This window comes from Conger conger, chromosome 11, assembly GCF_963514075.1.
Source record: "Conger conger chromosome 11, fConCon1.1, whole genome shotgun sequence".
NCBI lineage: Eukaryota > Metazoa > Chordata > Actinopteri > Anguilliformes > Congridae > Conger > Conger conger.
The window spans coordinates 19,971,527-19,991,054 of NC_083770.1; the positions used below are offsets into that span (position 1 = coordinate 19,971,527).

The following is a 19,528-nucleotide window of genomic DNA, read 5'->3' on the forward strand; positions in this document are numbered from 1 at the left end:
TATATAATTGACTGTCCAATAGGTTAGCTCCTGCCTCCAGTCTTACATTCCATGCGATCTGGAGCTCGTGAAAGGCAACTAAGAGGTGAGACAGGGGGATATTGTGGGAGGTTCCAGGTCAGCCAGAATCGTAAATGAGAGTCTGTGCAGTGTGCACAAGTAGGGGGATTCTTGTTAAGAAAGTCCAAGCAACGTATGTTCAAAGAAACTACTAACTGAAATAAGCCACATGTCATCACACACTCATAAAAAATATTTATTGTATGCAAATTCAGCTAAATGGCAAACAAACGTCTTATATGGAGCATTTTCCTTACCTAGAAGTTTGGGTATCAATACCTTCCAAGAAAAATATAAACTCCACAGTATAGCTGTGTAAACTCATAGCTACATTGTCTGAATTTTTAACTTTAAAACTAAAGCCATCTCCAGTAAAATATAACAGGCAATCAATAAATAAAATAACATTAAGTAAATGGGGGGAAAACACATTCTAGTTCTGTGAGCAACTACAGACATCACTCCAGGGACACTGAACAAGGAGCTGAAAAACAAGAGTACAGAATAAAGAACTGAAATGTGCCATAACCAGCAATTATCATCACAGTCGAAGGTCATTCACAGCAATGTATCAAACTGATGCAAATAGCAGGCACTGAAAATTCCAGTGGTGGAAATCCAGGGGCCACAAGTCCTGCCGTGTGTTTCTTCCACCCATGGGTCCACCCAGAAGCAAATTTCACCAGTTAGTTCTACCTGATTGACAAATTGTGCCAATTACCAAATCCAGGTGATTGGAACTAAATACTGGGGAGGACTTTTATTTTCGGAACCTGGATTTTCCACTTTGGTAAATGTCAGACCATCCTTTACAACAGAACTCTTCACGATGCAAGTGTGTTATGTTATCGTGATAACATAACACCATAAAAGTGCATGCTTATGCTTCAGTTCTGTAGAAAAACACATTTAATAAGGCAACACCAGGTAGCATCAACTTAAATGTCAATTTTTACAAACAAAAAAATATATAGGACATTCAACAGGACTTTCCCTTTCTTCCCTCCTTTACAAAATTAATTCTTGCAGCAGATAAAATATGGTATTTGTATATGTGAGGGGAAACTGGAAATGTACTTCCAAAACAATCACTGTTAGCACGCATCTTCTTTATTTCCTGAGCAGCAACTTTCAAACTCTGCATAACTGGACCATGTAAACAAACTTTGATGCAAAGAAAATAATGGGAGGTATGTCAACTTCATCAACAAGAATACTTAAGAAAAGAAAAAAGACACAAAAGGAACCATTCCTCCAATGCATGTCTCATCTATCTAATCAAAGGTAAACAGTCATAAAATAAGTAAGTAAAAAGTCACTTCTAACAAAGAATCAAGTAAAAGGTTAGGAGTGGCACCATTTTGATCCGGAAGACTCAAAGAAGCTTTTAAACCTCTTTTTAAAGTGACAAATATGCTGAGGACAATACATTTTAAGGCAGAAGCATCGCAGTATCAGGAGCATAAAAAAAATCTAGATTTTCGCTATACTCATTAGCAAAATAAACCACTCTAATCTGAATACTTCAATGATCCCTGTCTAAATATTATAACACTTACACTCACTGTAAATGCAAAAGGTCAGCTCGAATGCATGAGCAGGTCATTTCAAGTCAGCGGATTTTGTTCCTATATTAGTTGAGACAAAGTTTTTCCAGTCGCCATGAACATAACATTCTTAATAAAAAAGCCACGCAAAGAAATAACAAAGGCACAAAAGACAGGGATTTGTAGAAAACACATTAGTGTAGTAATATGGCTACATTTTAGGAAACACATTTTAGGCCACTAAGCCATGGTTTTGTGGATTATCTGAACCTGCTTTTTAAACATTGTAAAAATAACAGGTCTGCTTCATGGTGGAAGATTTTGTTGTAGTGTAGCTTTTGCATTCATTCCCTAAATGCCATGTAATGTAATGTAATTCCAACCCGTTAGTGTACTGTACCAAAAGGAAAAAGATATTCCAATAAAGGAACACACACCTCCTTCCACACACAGTAAGAGGTACTCCCTATTAAGAAGTTATTTTTGGCTTTGCTAAGACTGTGGCTTGTGTATTATATTTCCAGCACTTTATGCTTTACTAATGATAAAAAAAAACAGATAATAAATGGCTCATCTTCATGACAACTTCAAAATTGCTATGAAAGGAGCAGATAAGGATGTCTATTAGTTACTGAAGTAACATCTCAGTTATTAAAACAAACTAGGCGCTAACCGACTATGAAAATGAAAAGACTTGTACTGAAGCTGCATGATGGACCATTGCTGGGAATAATGCCATCATGCAGTGCATTACTGTTGCACATTGTTAAACACTACTGTTCAAGTACTGTTGCACATTCTCAGAGGATACACTACACCTGAGAGCTTCTACCTGTCTGCTTCTACACAGGAATAACAACAAACCAATTTTAGCTTAATACCTGCAGTGAGAGATCCACACATAGCAGAGGTGGACAGTCCAGGGGTCAGAAAGTAAAAGTCCTGCTATAAGGTTCTTCCACCCATGATTTCAACTAATTTGTTCTCCCCGTTCCTGACTGAAAAAAATCGCCAAATCCAGGTGATTGTAACAAAATAACCTTTGCTTTCTGAACCTGGATTTTCCACCTCTGACACAGTCTGATCACTTCACAGCAGTGCATCGCAATGTAAATAAATAAATAAATATATAAATGCAGGTTTTATGCACATTATTTGTGGCTGATGTGGTAAGACAGGGGGGTGAGACCAGCAGAGATCCCGCGTAGGGGGCCGCGGTCTCAGTCCGACTCCTGGACCTCGGTGAAGATGTCCTGGAAGTAGAACTCGGACACCTTGGTGGGCTCTTCTTCAGCCTCTGAAGGCCTCGCGCAGAGAAACTCGCCCTCAGCAGGCGCCGAAACCTGCGGGTTGGCCGACTGGAAAGATGTAGGCAATTAATAGAGAAGCCCTTGAACAAATCTGCAAATAGCCCAATGTTCTTGAAGGTTACATACCCAAGCTACTCATCGGTTCATTCCATATCAGTATTTCCCTCTTTAGATTTCTGAGGTAACCCAATACTGATTCAACACTGAATGGTAAAACTGTTATGTGCCCTTACCACAGCAGAAGATAACATGTCACACCAACTACTACACATCAGACCTGTTGAGCACGCTAATGCTAGTGCATGTCAGCTGTCCTATATAATCAACAGAGATCATCAAATCTGGCCCTCAAATCCAAATCCAGCCCTGGCATTCTGTTCTCCCAGGTAAATAACTGAACAATTAGCACTATTGATTGACGAGACCGCAGGTAAAGTGAGGGTGGAAAACAAGCAGTTCTCGGCCTTCAAGGGCCATCATTTGATGATCCCTGACATAGGAGAGAGGGAACTGAGCTCAGCAGAGCTAAGACAGCAGCGGTAGGAGTTACCTCAGGAGAGGGCTGGCTGAGGGAGGTGCTAGCCCTGACGTCGGTGGGGGGTGAGGTGTCGGGAGGGTCGTGGACGGATGTTTCTGTGACAACCGTGTCTCCGGTAACCCTCTTCCTCCCCGTACGCGAGGTATTCACCAGGGGCTTATGGGATATGGGCCTGGCAGCACGGGACGCATGTCCAGCTCCACCATCGCCAGAGAGGAAGGAGAGGAACCCTCTGGGCGCTCGTCCAGACCTCCAAACGAAACGAATGAATAAAAATATAACTCTCAGGTTTCAAACATGGGACTTTTTTCAGCTGGGCAGCTGGATTTTGCTGGATTTAACCTTATGCCAGACCAGAGATGGTATTTTTGGATGGTATTCAATGGAAGAGCCACCATTGCACAGTTTAGAGACGTCGCTGCGACTGACCACATGAAATGGATGTCAGTGACATTTGGTTTATACTGGTGACTGGAGTGCATTTATACTTTTATTGTTATAAGTCAATGACCACAGTCTACATCGGGGGACAGTAGAGCTTTCACAAACATTCTGTGGTTTCATTTGAGCTTTTTTCAGCTGGGCAGCTGGATTTTGCTGGATTTACCTTATGCCAGACCAGAGATGGTATTTTTGGCTGGTTAAGAGAACATGGACAAGCAAGCAGAGCACTGCTGAATTCAATGGAAGAGCCACCATTGTACAGTTTAGAGACGTCGCTGCGACTGACCACATGAAATGGATGTCAGTGACATTTGGTTTATACTGGTGACTGGAGTGCGTTTATACTTTTATTGTTATAAGTCAATGACCACAGTCTACATCGGGGGACAGTAGAGCTCTCACAAACATTCTGTGGTTTCAGTTGAGCTTCACTCTGGCGCTGGACAACAAACAGACCTTAAAACTAACGACTTACGACTGTGCATTGCACAGCTTCGTCACTCTCTTCCTTACCGTGTCAGTGTGCTGCTTGTAGACTGAGGTGTGCTGTGATAGGGTAGCAGAGGCTCCTCCCCTCCATCGCTGCTCTCCTCTTCTGCTCCAGCTGCAATGCCCCCTTCCTCCTGTGGGAGTACTGAGCAGCCCACAAACCCCTGTGGCAGCTCCCCTACGGGGGGCTCCTCCTGCTGGGCGTCAGGGTGTGGTGCTGTTGGTGGGGACATGTGGGCGGGGCCAGGTTGTGTGTGGGCGGGGCCAGGTTGTGTGTGGGCGGGGCCAGGCTGCTCTGCTTCAGAAAGGTCCAGCTCTTCCCTCACAGAGAGTTTCCTCAGAGTAACACACGGCTTCAACTGCAGCTTACCTGAGCACACAACAAAACAAAGTACACCTTCAGCAATCTTTGGAAAATCCAGGACTATCCCACATTTTTAGATTTGCTATCCTCCTGTGTTTACAATCAAAAAAGTATCCTCTATCCTCAATCCACTCAGCTCTATTTTGATATTTTAAACCCGTTTTTTGAATAAAAAGTACAGGTAAAAGAGGGCAATGTTTAATAATGAATCCCTCACCCCTGCTGGTCCTGGCGGGCAGTTTACTCTTCTCTTGGGACGGTGTGTCCCTTTCACTCGCCCTGTCCATCCCAGGCTGGTCAAGTGACTCTGCCGCCAGGTCTGCAATCTGACTGCTGTGGTCTTCTGCTGCACCACAAAAATAATAAAAGTACACTACACTGAAATGGTTTCATCGGCAAAACTACACAGTCACGGAACATTTCACTTTAGATATGTCTGGACTGTAAATTCAGAGGAATAATCTGTGAAATAGTATTACAGACTTTTACAAAGCCTCCGTATCATTTTATTCCCTGTAAAGCTGTAATGACAGTTATATCACTGACCCTCTGCATCTACGGCCGTCTCTCCTGCAGTGTGGGAGGGCTCAGAGAGGGGGTGCTGTTCCTGCAGGCTGGTCCAGTGCTGCGCTGGTCCCTCTTCCTGCTCCTCACAGACAGGTATGAGGGCGTGGCTCAGGACCAGGTGAGTGACTGAGTCACACCCTGACTCCTCCGCTCCCACTGACAGAGACTCACAGCTGGGGGAGAGAGACAGGTGAGAGAGGAGCAGAAAATTATCACTGGTTTAGATCTACAACATTCCAGTAATTATGATGTGGTCTTCCAAATTGCCCACAGTCAGGTACAGGACGTCTTGTACCTGAGTTAGACAGACAAACCTCTCTGTCACTCACCTGTCCCGTGTGCTGTGATAGGCCAGTGGAGTCTCCTCCCCTCCACCACTGCTCTCCTCTTTTGCCACATCCCCTTCCTCCTGTGGGAAGTCTGAGTGGCCCACAATCCCGTGCAGCAGCTCAGAGGCTGCAGTGGGCTCCTCTTGCTGGGAATCAGGGTGAGGCGCTGTAGGGGGGCGTGGCTCAGGTGAGGTGTGGGCGGGGCCGGGTTGTGTGTGGGCGGGAGCTCTGAGTTTCCTCAGAGTAACACACGGCTTCACCTGCAGCTTACCTGCGCACACAAGAGAACAAAGAACACCTTCAGCAATCTGTCAAGAACATGGAGCAGGGCTACACAACCCTGTTCCTGGAGATCTACCACCCTGTAGGTTTGAAAACCAACCCTAAAAAAGCAGACCTTATTCAATAACAAGAGATGTAGTTAGTAGAATCAGGTGTGCAGACTGAGTTGAACTAAAAACCTACAGGACAGTAGACCTCCAGGAACAGGGTTGGACAGCCCTTACGTAAAGTATCAATATAAATGTATAGTCTTTAGCACTTATTCCATTAACACTTTCGCAGGCTGAAGATGCACAGTTTGATGTAGAGAACCTCAGAACATTCTTTTTTTTTAACTTCAGAATTAAGGGCCCCATTTGGAACATACTGAGCTTGATCCAGTGCCACCACTGGAACATAAAACTTCAATAATAATAATAAAGAATACATAAATATGTGTATTGATTAATAATGAATCCCTCACCCCTCCTGGTCCTGGCGGGCAGTTTACTCTTCTCTTGGGACGGTGTGTCCCTCTCACTCGCCCCATCTGTTCCAGCATGCACTGGGTCATGTGACTCTGCCGCCTGGTCAAGTGATTCTGGCACCATCTCTTCTGCAGTGTGGGAGGGCTCAGAGAGGGGGTGCTGTTCCTGCAGGCCAGTCCAGTGCTGCGCTGGTCCCTCTTCCTGCTCCTCACAGACAGGAATGAGGGCGTGGCTCAGGACCAGGTGAGTGACTGAGCCACATCCTGACCCTGCCTCCAACACTCCCACTGACAGAGACTCACAGCTGGGGGAGAGAGACAGGTGAGAGAGGAGCAGAAAATTATCACTTACATTAAAATGAACATCACTGGTTTAGATGTACAACATTCCAGTAATTCTGATGTGGTCTTCCAAATTGCCCACAGTCAGGTACAGGACGTCTTGTACCTGAGTTAGACAGGCGAACCTCTCTGTCACTCACCTGTCCTGTGTGCTGTGATAGGCCAGTGGAGTCTCCTCCCCTCCACCATTGCTCTCCTCTTTTGCCACACCCCCTTCCTCCTGTGGGAGGTCTGAGTGGCCCACAATCCCCTGCAGCAGCTCAGAGGCTGCAGTGGGCTCCTCCTGCTGGGAATCAGGGTGAGGCGCTGTCGGGGGGCGTGGCTCAGGTGAGGTGTGGGCGGGGCCGGGTTGTGTGTGGGCGGGGCCTCTGAGTTTCCTCAGAGTAACACACGGCTTCACCTGCAGCTTACCTGCGCACACAAGAGAACAAAGAACACCTTCAGCAATCTGTCAAGAACATGGAGCAGGGCTACACAACCCTGTTCCTGGAGATCTACCATCCTTGTAGGTTTTCACTCCAACCCAAACAAAGCACATCGCATTCAACAGCTAGACCAGGGCTGCCCAACCCTGTTCCTGGAGATCTACCATCCTTGTAGGTTTTCACTCCAACCCAAACAAAGCACATCACATTCAACAGCTAGACCAGGGCTGCCCAACCCTGTTCCTGGAGATCTACTGTCCTGAAGGCTTTCACTCCAACCCTAATAAAGCACATGCCATCCAACAGGAAGAGCAGGACTGCCCAACGCTGTTCCTGGAGATCTATAGTCCAGTAGGTTTTCACTCCAACCCTAAAAAAGCAGACTTCATTCAACTAGAGATCTCGTTAGTCAAATCCGGTGTGCAAACTTGTGGTGAAAAACACACACAAAATAGAAAAAAGGTTTGATGCACAGAACATTAATTTATTTTTAGCTTCAGAATTAAGGGCCCCATTTGGAACATACTGAGCTTGATCCAGTGCTACCACTGGAACATAAAACTTAAATAATAATAATAAAGAATACATAAATATGTGTATTAATAATGAATCCCTCACCCCCACTGGTCCTGGCGGGCAGTTTACTCTTCTGTTGGGACAGTGTGTCCCTCTCACTCGCCCCGTCTGTCACTGGGTCAAGTGACTCTGCCGCCTGGTCATGTGACGTTGCCGCCTGGTCATGTGACGTTGCCGCCTGGTCATGTGACTCTGCCGCCTGGTCATGTGACTCTGCCGCCTGGTCATGTGACTCTGGGACCATCTCTCCTGCAGTGTGGGAGGGCTCAGAGAGGGGGCGCTGTTCCTGCAGGCCGGTCCAGTGCTGCGCTGGTCCCTCTTCCTGCTCCTCACAGACAGGTATGAGGGCGTCGCTCAGGACCAGGTGAGAGACTGAGCCACACCCTGACTCCTCTGCTCCCACTGACAGAGACTCACAGCTGGGGGAGAGAGAGGAGAAAGAGTAGCAGCACTATTTGGGTCACTGATCCTCAGCGCTAGTCCTGGGGAGCCGCTGGGTCTGCTGCTTTTGTTTTAGCTTTAGTATCAGTAACACGTTCAGACCCAAGGATGTCCCTGTCAAGGTCGTTTATGTAAATAAGGAAGAGGAGTGGTCCCAGCACCGATCCTTGTGGGACTCCACTTCCTACAATACCCTGCTCAGATAAGATCCCTCCTACTACTACTCTTTGTGTTCTATCCTGTAACCAGTCCCAAACCCACTCAGGGTTGCCTCCAGTAATTCCGACCATCCTCATTTTGATAATGACTTTGACATGTGGTACATAATCAAATGTCGAGTAATAACAAAAACCAGCAGATCCTGCGGGTCTCCAGGACCAGGAATAAAGACCACTGATTGACATCTAGCCAAGGTCTTTAAATCCACAGTCTGTACAACCTGTACCTGAGTTAGACAGGCAAACCTCTCTGTCACTCACCTGTCCTGTGTGCTGCGATAGGCCAGCGGAGTCTCCTCCCCTCCACCACTGCTCTCTTCTTTTGCCATACCCCCTTTCTCCTGTGGGAGGTCTGAGTGGCCCACAATCCCCTGCAGCAGCTCAGAGGCAGCAGTGGGCTCCTCCTGCTGGGAATCAGGGTGAGGCGCTGTAGGTGGGCGTGGCTCAGGTGAGGTGTGGGTAGGGCCAGGTTGTGTGTGGGCGGGGCCTCTGAGTTTCCTCAGAGTAACACACGGCTTCACCTGCAGCTTACCTGAGCACACAAGAGAACAAAGTACACCTTCAGCAATCTGTCAAGAACATGGAGCCGGGCTACACAACCCTGTTCCTGGAGATCTACCATCCTGTAGGTTTTCATTCCAACCGTAAAAAAGCTCACCTCATTCAACAACTAGAGATGTAGTTACTGGAATCAGGTGTGCAAACTGAGTTGAACTGAAAACCTACAGGATGATAGATCTCCAGGAACAGGGTCGGGCAGCCCTTACGTAAAGTATTACTACAAATGTATATCTTTTGGCACTTATTCCATTCACACTTTCACAGCCTGAAGATGCACACAAAATAGAAAAAGTTTGATGTATAGAACCTCAGAACACCACCAGTCACCAGTCCGGCTTCAGACCTGGCCACTCAACGGAGACTGCACTCCTCTCTGTCAACGAGTCCCTTCAGGCTGCACGAGCAACCTCTCTCTCCTCTGTCCTGATCCTTCTTGACCTCTCTGCGGCGTTCGACACGGTCAACCACTCCATCCTCTTAGCCTCCCTGGCATCTACAGGGATCTGTGGCACAGCCTTAGAGTGGATCCAATCTTATCTCTCTGGCCGGTCCTCCCAGGTGTCCTGGGCTGGAGGAGTGGCAACCCCTCGCCCCCTTGTTACAGGAGTCCCCCAGGGCTCAGTCCTCGGACCCCTCCTCTTCTCCATCTACACAAGATCCCTTGGCCCCGTTATCTCTGCTCATGGCATCTCCTATCATTGTTATGCCGATGACACCCAACTCTTTCTCTCCTTCCCCCCATCAAACACACAGGTCTCTACCCGTATCTCCGCCTGCCTGAGAGACATCCAGAGCTGGATGGGCAACCACCATCTAAAGCTCAACCCAGATAAGACGGAGGTGATCTTCATCCCTGCTTTAACCTCTCCCTTCTCTGATTTCTCCATCTCACTAGGGGATACCACAGTCACCTCATCCCCTAGTGAAAGAAACCTTGGAGTGGTGATGGACAACAGGCTATCCTTCTCCAAGAACATCGCTACGGTGACCCGGGCGTGCAGGTTCTTCCTGTACAACATCCGGAGAATCCGACCCTTTCTCACCACCTACTCCACTCAGCTCCTTGTTCAAGCAATGGTCCTGTCCCGCCTGGACTATTGCAATTCTCTGCTGGCTGGCCTTCCAGCATCTGCCATCAGACCCCTACAACTCATCCAGAATGCTGCAGCCCGTCTGGTATTCAATGTTCCCAGACATTCACATGTCACCCCCCTGCTCAGCAACCTCCACTGGCTGCCTGTTATGGCTCGCATCAAATTTAAAACTTTGGTGCTCGCATACCAGGCAGTTAAAGGATCAGCCCCTGTGTATATTCAATCCCTTATCAAGACCTATACACCAACAAGACCCCTCCGTTCTGCCACTTTGTGCCGTCTGGCGCCTCCCCCTCGCCACACCTGCACTTAACGCTCACGACTGCTGTCTGTCCTGGTCCCACAGTGGTGGAATGACCTCCCGGTGAATGTCAGAACGGCAGAGTCTCTGACCTCCTTCAAGCGCAGACTGAAGACCCATCTCTTCAGGCTACACCTTTCCCTCCCCACCTCACAATCACTGTGATTAGCCTTAGACCGTAATGGCACTTATGTATAGATATCGTTACTTGTATAGGTATTGTTGTTTTTATTGCCTGTTGTTGTATTCTAGCTGCCAACAGTGGTATGCTAGTTTGAAAGTTGATTGTACTCTTCAAGGGTTCTGAATTTCTGTATGTTTACACTAGGACTCGGAACTGTACTGTCCTCTCAGGTCTACTTTTGCACTTGTTCTTGTGATTGATTTGCACTTTGTTGTACGTTGCTCTGGATAACAGCGTCTGCTAAATGCCACATAATGTAATGTAATAAAAGAACATTAATTTATTTTTAGCTTCATAATTAAGGGCCCTGTTCGGAACAAACTGGGCTTGATCCACTGCCATCATCCCTGGAACATAAAAATTAAATAGTAATAATAATAAAGAATACATAAATATGAGTATTAATAATGAATGCCTTACCCCTCCTGGTCCTCGCGGGCAGTTTATTCTTCTCTTGGGACGGTGTGTCCCTCTCACTCGCCCCGTCTGTCACTGGGTCATGTGACTCTGCCGCCTGGTCATGTGATGTTGCCGCCGGGTCATGTGACTCTGGGACCATCGCTCCTGCAGTGTGGGAGGGCTCAGAGAGGGGGCGCTGTTCCTGCAGGCCAGTCCAGTGCTGCCCTGGTCCCTCTTCCTGCTCCTCACAGACAGGCATGAGGGCGTGGCTCAGGACCAGGTGAGTGACTGAGCCACACCCTGACTCCTCCGCTCCCATTGACAGAGACTCACAGCTGGGGGAGAGAGAGGAGAAAGAGTAGCAGCACAGTTTGGGTCACTGATCCTCAGTGCTGGTCCTGGAGAGCCGCAGGGTCTGCTGCTTTTGTTTTAGCTTTAGTATCAGTAACACGTTCAGACCCAAGGATGTCCCTGTCAAGGTCATTTATGTAAATAAGAAAGAGGAGTGCTCCCAGCACCGATCCTTGTGGGACTCCACTTCCCACAATACCCTGCTCAAAAAAGATCCCTCCTGTAATTCCTACCATCCTCATTTTTATTAATGAATTTTACATATGGTACCTTATCAAATGCATATCAAATGCTGAGTAACAACAAAAGTCAGCAGACCCTGCGGCTGTCCAGGACCAGGAATAAAGACCACTGATTGAGATCAGCAACATCTAGCCAATTCTGATATTGTTTTTAAAGCCACAGTCAGTACATCCTGTACCTGAGTTAGACGGGTGAAGCTCTGTCACTCACCTGTCCTGTGTGCTGTGATAGGCCAGTGGAGTCTCCTCCCCTCCACCACTGCTCTCTTCTTTTGCCACACCCCCTTCCTCCTGTGGGAGGTCTGAGCGGCCCACAATCCCCTGCAGCAGCTCAGGGGCTGCAGTGGGCTCCTCCTGCTGGGAATCAGGGTGAGGCGCTGTAGGGGGGCGTGGCTCAGGTGAGGTGTGGGCGGGGCCAGGTTGTGTGTGGGCGGGGCCTCGGAGTTTCCTCAGAGTAACACACGGCTTCACCTGCAGCTTACCTGAGCACACAAGAGAACAAAGTACACCTTCAACAATCTGTCAAGAAGATGGAGCAGGGCTACACAACCCTGTTCCTGGAGATCTACCGTCCTTGTAGGTTTTCACTCTAACCCAAACAAAGCACATCGGATTCAACAGCTAAACCAGGGCTGCCCAACGCTGTTCCTGGAGATCCAGTAGGTCCAGTAGGTTTTCACTCCAACCCTAAAAAAGCGGACCTCATTCAACTAGAGATCTCATTCGTCAAATCCGGTGTGCAAACTTGTGGTGACTAACGCACACAAAATAGAAAAAAGGTTTGATGCACAGAACCTCAGAACATTCATTTATTTTTAGCTTCAGAATTAAGGGCCCCATTTGGAACATACTGGGCTTGATCCAGTGCCACCAGTGGAACATAAAACTTAAATAATAATAATAAAGAATACATAAATATGAGTATTAATAATGAATCCCTCACCCCTCCTGGTCCTGGCAGGCAGTTTACTCTTCTCCTGGGATGGTGTGTCCCTCTCACTCGCCCCGTCTGTCACTAGGTCATGTGACTCTGTTGCCAGGTCATGTGACTCTGTTGCCAGGTCATGTGACTTTGCAGCCAGGTCATGTGACTTTGCCGCCTGGTCATGTGACTCCGCCGCCTGGTCATGTGACTCCGCCGCCTGGTCATGTGACTCTGGCACCATCTCTCCTGCAGTGTGGGAGGGCTCAGAGAGGGGGCGCTGTTCCTGCAGGCCGGTCCAGTGCTGCGCTGGTCCCTCTTCCTGCTCCTCACAGACAGGTATGAGGGCGTGGCTCAGGACCAGGTGAGTGACTGAGCCACACCCTGACTCCTCCGCTCCCATTGACAGAGACTCACAGCTGGGGGAGAGAGAGGAGAAAGAGTAGCAGCACTATTTGGGTCACTGATCCTCAGTGCTAGTCCTGGGGAGCCGCTGGGTCTGCTGCTTTTGTTTTAGCTTTAGTATCAGTAACACGTTCAGACCCAAGGATGTCCCTGTCAAGGTCGTTTATGTAAATAAGGAAGAGGAGTGGTCCCAGCACCGATCCTTGTGGGACTCCACTAACTACAATACCCTGCTCAGATAAGATCCCTCCTACTACTACTCTTTGTGTTCTATCCTGTAACCAGTCCCAAACCCACTCAGGGTTGCCTCCAGTAATTCCGACCATCCTCATTTTGATAATGACTTTGACATGTGGTACATAATCAAATGTCGAGTAATAACAAAAACCAGCAGATCCTGCGGGTCTCCAGGACCAGGAATAAAGACCACTGACTGACATCTAGCCAAGGTCTTTAAATCCACAGTCTGTACAACCTGAACCTAAGTTAGACAGGCAAACCTCTCTGTCACTCACCTGTCCTGTGTGCTGCGATAGGCTAGCGGAGTCTCCTCCCCTCCACCACTGCTCTCTTCTTTTGCCACACCCCCTTCCTCCTGTGGGAGGTCTGAGCGGCCCACAATCCCCTGCAGCAGCTCAGGGGCTGCAGTGGGCTCCTCCTGCTGGGAATCAGGGTGAGGCGCTGTAGGGGGGCGTGGCTCAGGTGAGGTGTGGGCGGGGCCAGGTTGTGTGTGGGCGGGGCCTCGGAGTTTCCTCAGAGTAACACACGGCTTCACCTGCAGCTTACCTGAGCACACAAGAGAACAAAGTACACCTTCAACAATCTGTCAAGAAGATGGAGCAGGGCTACACAACCCTGTTCCTGGAGATCTACCGTCCTTATAGGTTTTCACTCCAACCCAAACAAAGCACATCGGATTCAACAGCTAGACCAGGGCTGCCCAACGCTGTTCCTGGAGATCCAGTAGGTCCAGTAGGTTTTCACTCCAACCCTAAAAAAGCGGACCTTATTCAACTAGAGATCTCATTCGTCAAATCCGGTGTGCAAACTTGTGGTGACTAACGCACACAAAATAGAAAAAAGGTTTGATGCACAGAACCTCAGAACATTCATTTATTTTTAGCTTCAGAATTAAGGGCCCCATTTGGAACATACTGGGCTTGATCCAATGCCACCAGTGGAACATAAAACTTGAATAATAATAATAAAGAATACATAAATATGAGTATTAATAATGAATCCCTCACCCCTCCTGGTCCTGGCAGGCAGTTTACTCTTCTCCTGGGATGGTGTGTCCCTCTCACTCGCCCCGTCTGTCACTAGGTCATGTGACTCTGTTGCCAGGTCATGTGACTTTGCAGCCAGGTCATGTGACTTTGCCGCCTGGTCATGTGACTCCGCCGCCTGGTCATGTGACTCTGGCACCATCTCTCCTGCAGTGTGGGAGGGCTCAGAGAGGGGGCGCTGTTCCTGCAGGCCGGTCCAGTGCTGCGCTGGTCCCTCTTCCTGCTCCTCACAGACAGGTATGAGGGCGTGGCTCAGGACCAGGTGAGTGACTGAGCCACACCCTGACTCCTCCGCTCCCATTGACAGAGACTCACAGCTGGGGGAGAGAGAGGAGAAAGAGTAGCAGCACTATTTGGGTCACTGATCCTCAGTGCTAGTCCTGGGGAGCCGCTGGGTCTGCTGCTTTTGTTTTAGCTTTAGTATCAGTAACACGTTCAGACCCAAGGATGTCCCTGTCAAGGTCGTTTATGTAAATAAGGAAGAGGAGTGGTCCCAGCACCGATCCTTGTGGGACTCCACTAACTACAATACCCTGCTCAGATAAGATCCCTCCTACTACTACTCTTTGTGTTCTATCCTGTAACCAGTCCCAAACCCACTCAGCGTTGCCTCCAGTAATTCCGACCATCCTCATTTTGATAATGACTTTGACATGTGGTACATAATCAAATGTCGAGTAATAACAAAAACCAGCAGATCCTGCGGGTCTCCAGGACCAGGAATAAAGACCACTGACTGACATCTAGCCAAGGTCTTTAAATCCACAGTCCGTACAACCTGAACCTAAGTTAGACAGGCAAACCTCTCTGTCACTCACCTGTCCTGTGTGCTGTGATAGGCCAGCGGAGTCTCCTCCCCTCCACCACTGCTCTCCTCTTTTGCCACACCCCCTTCTTCCGGTGGGAGGTCTGAGTGGCCCACAATCCCCTGCAGCGGCTCAGAGGCTGCAGTGGGCTCCTCCTGTTGGGAATCAGGGTGAGGCGCTGTAGGCGGGCGTGGCTCAGGTGAGGTGTGGGCGGGGCCTCTGAGTTTCCTCAGAGTAACACACGGCTTCATCTGCAGCTTACCTGAGCATACAAGAGAACAAAGTACAACTTCAGCAATCTGTCAAGATGGAGCAGGGCTGCCCAACTCCGTTCCTGGAGATCTACCATCCTGTAGGTTTTCACTCTTACCCAAACAAAGCACATGCCATCCAACAGCAAGTGCAGGACTGCCCAACCCTGTTCCTGGATATCTATCGTCCTGTAGTTTTTCACTCCAACCGTAAAAAAGTACACCTCATTCAACAACTAGAGATGTAGCTAGTGGAATCAGGTGTGCAAACTGAGTTGAACTCAAAACCTACAGGACGATAGATCTCCAGGAACAGGGTTGGGCAGCCCTTAAGTAAAGTATTACTATAAATGTATATCCTTTGGCACTTATTCCATTAACACTTTCACAGTCTGAAGATGCACACAAAATAGAAAAAGTTTGATGTATAGAACCTCAGAACATTAATTTATTTTTAGCTTCATAATTAAGGGCCCTGTTCGGAACAAACTGGGCTTGATCCACTGCCATCCCTGGAACATAAAACTTCAATAATAATTATAAAGAATACATAAATATGTGTATTGATTAATAATGAATCCCTCACCCCTCCTGGTCCTGGCGGGCAGTTTACTCTTCTCTTGGGACGGTGTGTCCCTCTCACTCGCCCCGTCAGTCCTAGCATGCACTGGGTCAAGTGACTCCGCCGCCGGGTCATGTGACTCTGGCACCATCTCTCCTGCAGTGTGGGAGGGCTCAGAGAGGGGGCGCTGTTCCTGCAGGCCAGTCCAGTGCTGCGCTGGTCCCTCTTCGTGCTCCTCACAGACAGGTATGAGGGCGTGGCTCAGGACCAGGTGAGTGACTGAGCCACACCCTGACTCCTCCGCTCCCATTGACAGAGACTCACAGCTGGGGGAGAGAGAGGAGAAAGAGTAGCAGCACTATTTGGGTCACTGATCCTCAGTGCTAGTCCTGGGGAGCCGCAGGGTCTGCTGCTTTTGTTTTAGCTTTAGTATCAGTAACACGTTCAGACCCATGGATGTCCCTGTCAAGGTCATTTATGTAAATAAGGAAGAGGAGTGGTCCCAGCACCGATCCTTTTGGGAGTCCACTTCCCACAATACCCAGTTCAAAAAAGATCCCTCCTGTAATTCCTACCATCCTCATTTTGATTAATGACTTTTACATATGGTACCTTATCAAATGCATATCAAATACGGGGTAACAACAAAAGCCAGCAGACCCTGCGGCTCTCCAGGACCAGGAATAAAGACCACTGATTGAGATCAGCAACATCTAGCCAATTCTGATATTGTTTTTAAAGCCACAGTCAGTACATCCTGAACCTGAGTTAGACAGGTGAATCTTTGTCACTCACCTGTCCTGTGTGCTGTGATAGGCCAGCGGAGTCTCCTCCCCTCCACCACTGCTCTCCTCTTTTGCCACACCCCCTTCTTCCGGTGGGAGGTCTGAGTGGCCCACAATCCCCTGCAGCAGCTCAGAGGCTGCAGCGGGTTCCTCCTGCTGGGAATCAGGGTGAGGCACTGTAGGGGGGCGTGGCTGTGGGCAGGTGTGGGCAGGGCCAGGTTGTGTGTGGGCGGGGCCTCTGAGTTTCCTCAGAGTAACACACGGCTTCACCTGCAGCTTACCTGAGCATACAAGAGAACATAGTACACCTTCAGCAATCTGTCAAGAAGATGGACCAGGGCTACACAACCATGTTCCTGGAGATCTACCACCCTGTAGGTTTTCACTCCAACCCTAATAAAGCACATCGGATTCAACAGCTAGACCAGGGCTGCCCAACGCTGTTCCTGGAGATCTATCGTCCTGTAGGTTTTCACTCTAACCCTAAAAAAGCAGACCTCATTCAACGAGAAATCTCGTTAGTTGAATCCGGTGTGCAAACTTGTGGTGAAAAACGCACACAAAATAGAAAAAAAGTTTGATGTAGAGAACCTCAGAAGATTTATTTTTAGTTTCATAATTAAGGGCCCCATTTGGAAAATACTGGGCTTGATCCAGTGCCACCACTGGAACATAAAACTTAAATAATAATAATAAAGAATACATAAATATGAGTATTAATAATGAATCCCTCACCCCTCCTGGTCCTGGCAGGCAGTTTACTCTTCTCTTGGGACGGTGTGTCCCTCTCACTCGCCCCGTCTGTCACTAGGTCATGTGACTCTGTTGCCAGGTCATGTGACGTTGCCGCCTGGTCATGTGACTCTACCGCCTGGTCATGTGACTGTGGCACCATCTCTCCTGCAGTGTGGGAGGGCTCAGAGAGGGGGCGCTGTTCCTGCAGGCCGGTCCAGTGCTGCGCTGGTCCCTCTTCCTGCTCCTCACAGACAGGTATGAGGGCGTCGCTCAGGACCAGGTGAGTGACTGAGCCACACCCTGACCCTGCCTCCACCACTCCCATTGACAGAGACTCACAGCTGGGGGAGAGAGAGGAGAAAGAGTAGCAGCACAGTTTGGGTCACTGATCCTCAGTGCTGGTCCTGGAGAGCCGCAGGGTCTGCTGCTTTTGTTTTAGCTTTAGTATCAGTAACACGTTCAGACCCAAGGATGTCCCTGTCAAGGTCATTTATGTAAATAAGGAAGAGGAGTGGTCCCAGAACCGATCCTTGTGGGACTCCACTTCCTACAATACCCTGCTCAGATAAGATCCCTCCTACTACTCTTTGTGTTCTATCCTGTAACCAGGCCCAAACCCACTCAGGGTTGCCTCCAGTAATTCCTACCATCCTCAATTTGATAATGACTTTGACGTGGTACATAATCAAATGTCGAGTAATAACAAAAACCAGCAGATCATGCGGGTCTCCAGGACCAGGAATAAAGACCACTGATTGAGATCAGCAACATCCAGCCAAGTTCTTTAAATCCACAGTCAGTACAACCTGTACCTGAGTTAGACAGGCAAACCTCTCTGTCACTCACCTGTCCTGTGTGCTGTGATAGGCCAGCGGAGTCTCCTCCCCTCCACCACTGCTCTCCTCTTTTGCCACCACCCCTTCCTCCTGTGGGAGGTCTGAGTGGCCCACAATCCTCTGCAGCAGCTCAGAGGCTGCAGTGGGCTCCTCCTGCTGGGAATCAGGGTGAGGTGCTGTAGGGGGGCGTGGCTCAGGTGAGGTGTGGGCGGGGCCTGGTTGTGTGTGGGCGGGGCCTCTGAGTTTCGTCAGAGTAACACACGGCTTCACCTGCAGCTTACCTGAGCACACAAGAGAACAAAGTACACCTTCAGCAATCTGTCAAGAAGATGGGAGCAGGGCTGCCCAACCCTGCTCCTGGAGATCTACTGTCGGCTACCACCATGTAGGTTTTCACACTTACCCTAAAAAAGCACACGCCATTCAACAGCTAGACCAGGGCTGCCTAACCCTGCTCCTGGAGATCTACCACCCTATGGGTTTTCACTCTAACTCAAACAAAGTACACCTCATTCAACAGCTAGAGCAGGGCTGCCCAACCCTGTTCCTGGAGATCTACTGTCCTGAAGGCTTTCACTCTAACCCAAACAAAGCACACCACATTCACCAACTACAGTTGTAGTTAGTAGAATCAGGTGTGCAAACTGAGTAGAACTGAAAACCTACAGGGCGGTAGATCTCCAGGAACAGGGTTGGGCAGCCCTTACGTAAAGTATTACTATAAATGTATATCCTTTGGCACTTATTCCATTCACACTTTCACAGCCTGAAGATGCACACAAAACAGAAAAAGTTTCATGTACAGAACCTCAGAACATTCATTTATTTTTAGCTTCATAATTAAGGGCCCTGTTTGGAACAAACTGGGCTTGATCCACTGCCATCCCTGGAACATAAAACTTAAATAATAATAATAAGAATAAAGAATACATAAATATGAGTATTAATAATGAATCCCTCACCCCTCCTGGTCCTGGCGGGCAGTTTACTCTTCTCTTGGGACGGTGTGTCCCTCTCACTTGCCCCATCTGTCCCAGCATGCACTGGGTCATGTGACTCTGCCTCCTGGTCATGTGACTCTGGCACCATCTCTCCTGCAGTGTGGGAGGGCTCAGAGAGGGGGTGCTGTTCCTGCAGGCCAGTCCAGTCCTGCGCTGGTCCCTCTTCCTGCTCCTCACAGACAGGTATGAGGGCGTGGCTCAGGACCAGGTGAGTGACTGAGCCACACCCTGACCCTGCCTCCGACACTCCCACTGACAGAGACTCACAGCTGGGGGAGAGAGACAGGTGAGAGAGGAGCAGAAAATTATCCCTTACATTAAAATGAACATCACTGGTTTAGTGGTTTGGATTGGCCTACAATATTCTGCTAATTCTGATGTGGTCTTTTAAATTGCCCACAGTCAGGTA

At 48.6% G+C, this 19,528-nt stretch overlaps 1 protein-coding gene across 4 annotated transcripts in view; it reads right to left on the bottom strand.

The window, feature by feature from the left end:
• Positions 1 to 235: 235 nt before the first annotated feature.
• Positions 236 to 19,528, bottom strand: part of LOC133140828 (mucin-12) — a 35,691-nt gene continuing 16,398 nt past the window's right edge. For 3 of the 4 annotated variants that reach the window (XM_061261069.1, XM_061261068.1, XM_061261071.1), the window contains 21 exons: positions 19,081 to 19,388; positions 18,129 to 18,399; positions 17,283 to 17,623; positions 16,558 to 16,828; positions 15,787 to 16,088; positions 14,962 to 15,211; positions 14,105 to 14,460; positions 13,373 to 13,643; positions 12,474 to 12,871; positions 11,742 to 12,012; positions 10,959 to 11,272; positions 8,660 to 8,930; positions 7,782 to 8,158; positions 6,879 to 7,149; positions 6,394 to 6,701; positions 5,649 to 5,919; positions 5,299 to 5,492; positions 4,970 to 5,098; positions 4,413 to 4,758; positions 3,468 to 3,705; positions 236 to 2,965 (listed from right to left, as the gene is read on the bottom strand). In XM_061261069.1, coding sequence (XP_061117053.1) covers positions 2,828 to 2,965; positions 3,468 to 3,705; positions 4,413 to 4,758; positions 4,970 to 5,098; positions 5,299 to 5,492; positions 5,649 to 5,919; positions 6,394 to 6,701; positions 6,879 to 7,149; positions 7,782 to 8,158; positions 8,660 to 8,930; positions 10,959 to 11,272; positions 11,742 to 12,012; positions 12,474 to 12,871; positions 13,373 to 13,643; positions 14,105 to 14,460; positions 14,962 to 15,211; positions 15,787 to 16,088; positions 16,558 to 16,828; positions 17,283 to 17,623; positions 18,129 to 18,399; positions 19,081 to 19,388 — 5,896 coding nt within the window. In that variant the 3' untranslated portion in view covers positions 236 to 2,827. The remainder of the gene's footprint in view (positions 2,966 to 3,467; positions 3,706 to 4,412; positions 4,759 to 4,969; positions 5,099 to 5,298; positions 5,493 to 5,648; positions 5,920 to 6,393; positions 6,702 to 6,878; positions 7,150 to 7,781; positions 8,159 to 8,659; positions 8,931 to 10,958; positions 11,273 to 11,741; positions 12,013 to 12,473; positions 12,872 to 13,372; positions 13,644 to 14,104; positions 14,461 to 14,961; positions 15,212 to 15,786; positions 16,089 to 16,557; positions 16,829 to 17,282; positions 17,624 to 18,128; positions 18,400 to 19,080; positions 19,389 to 19,528) is intronic. The other variant, XM_061261070.1, reaches the window with a different exon arrangement.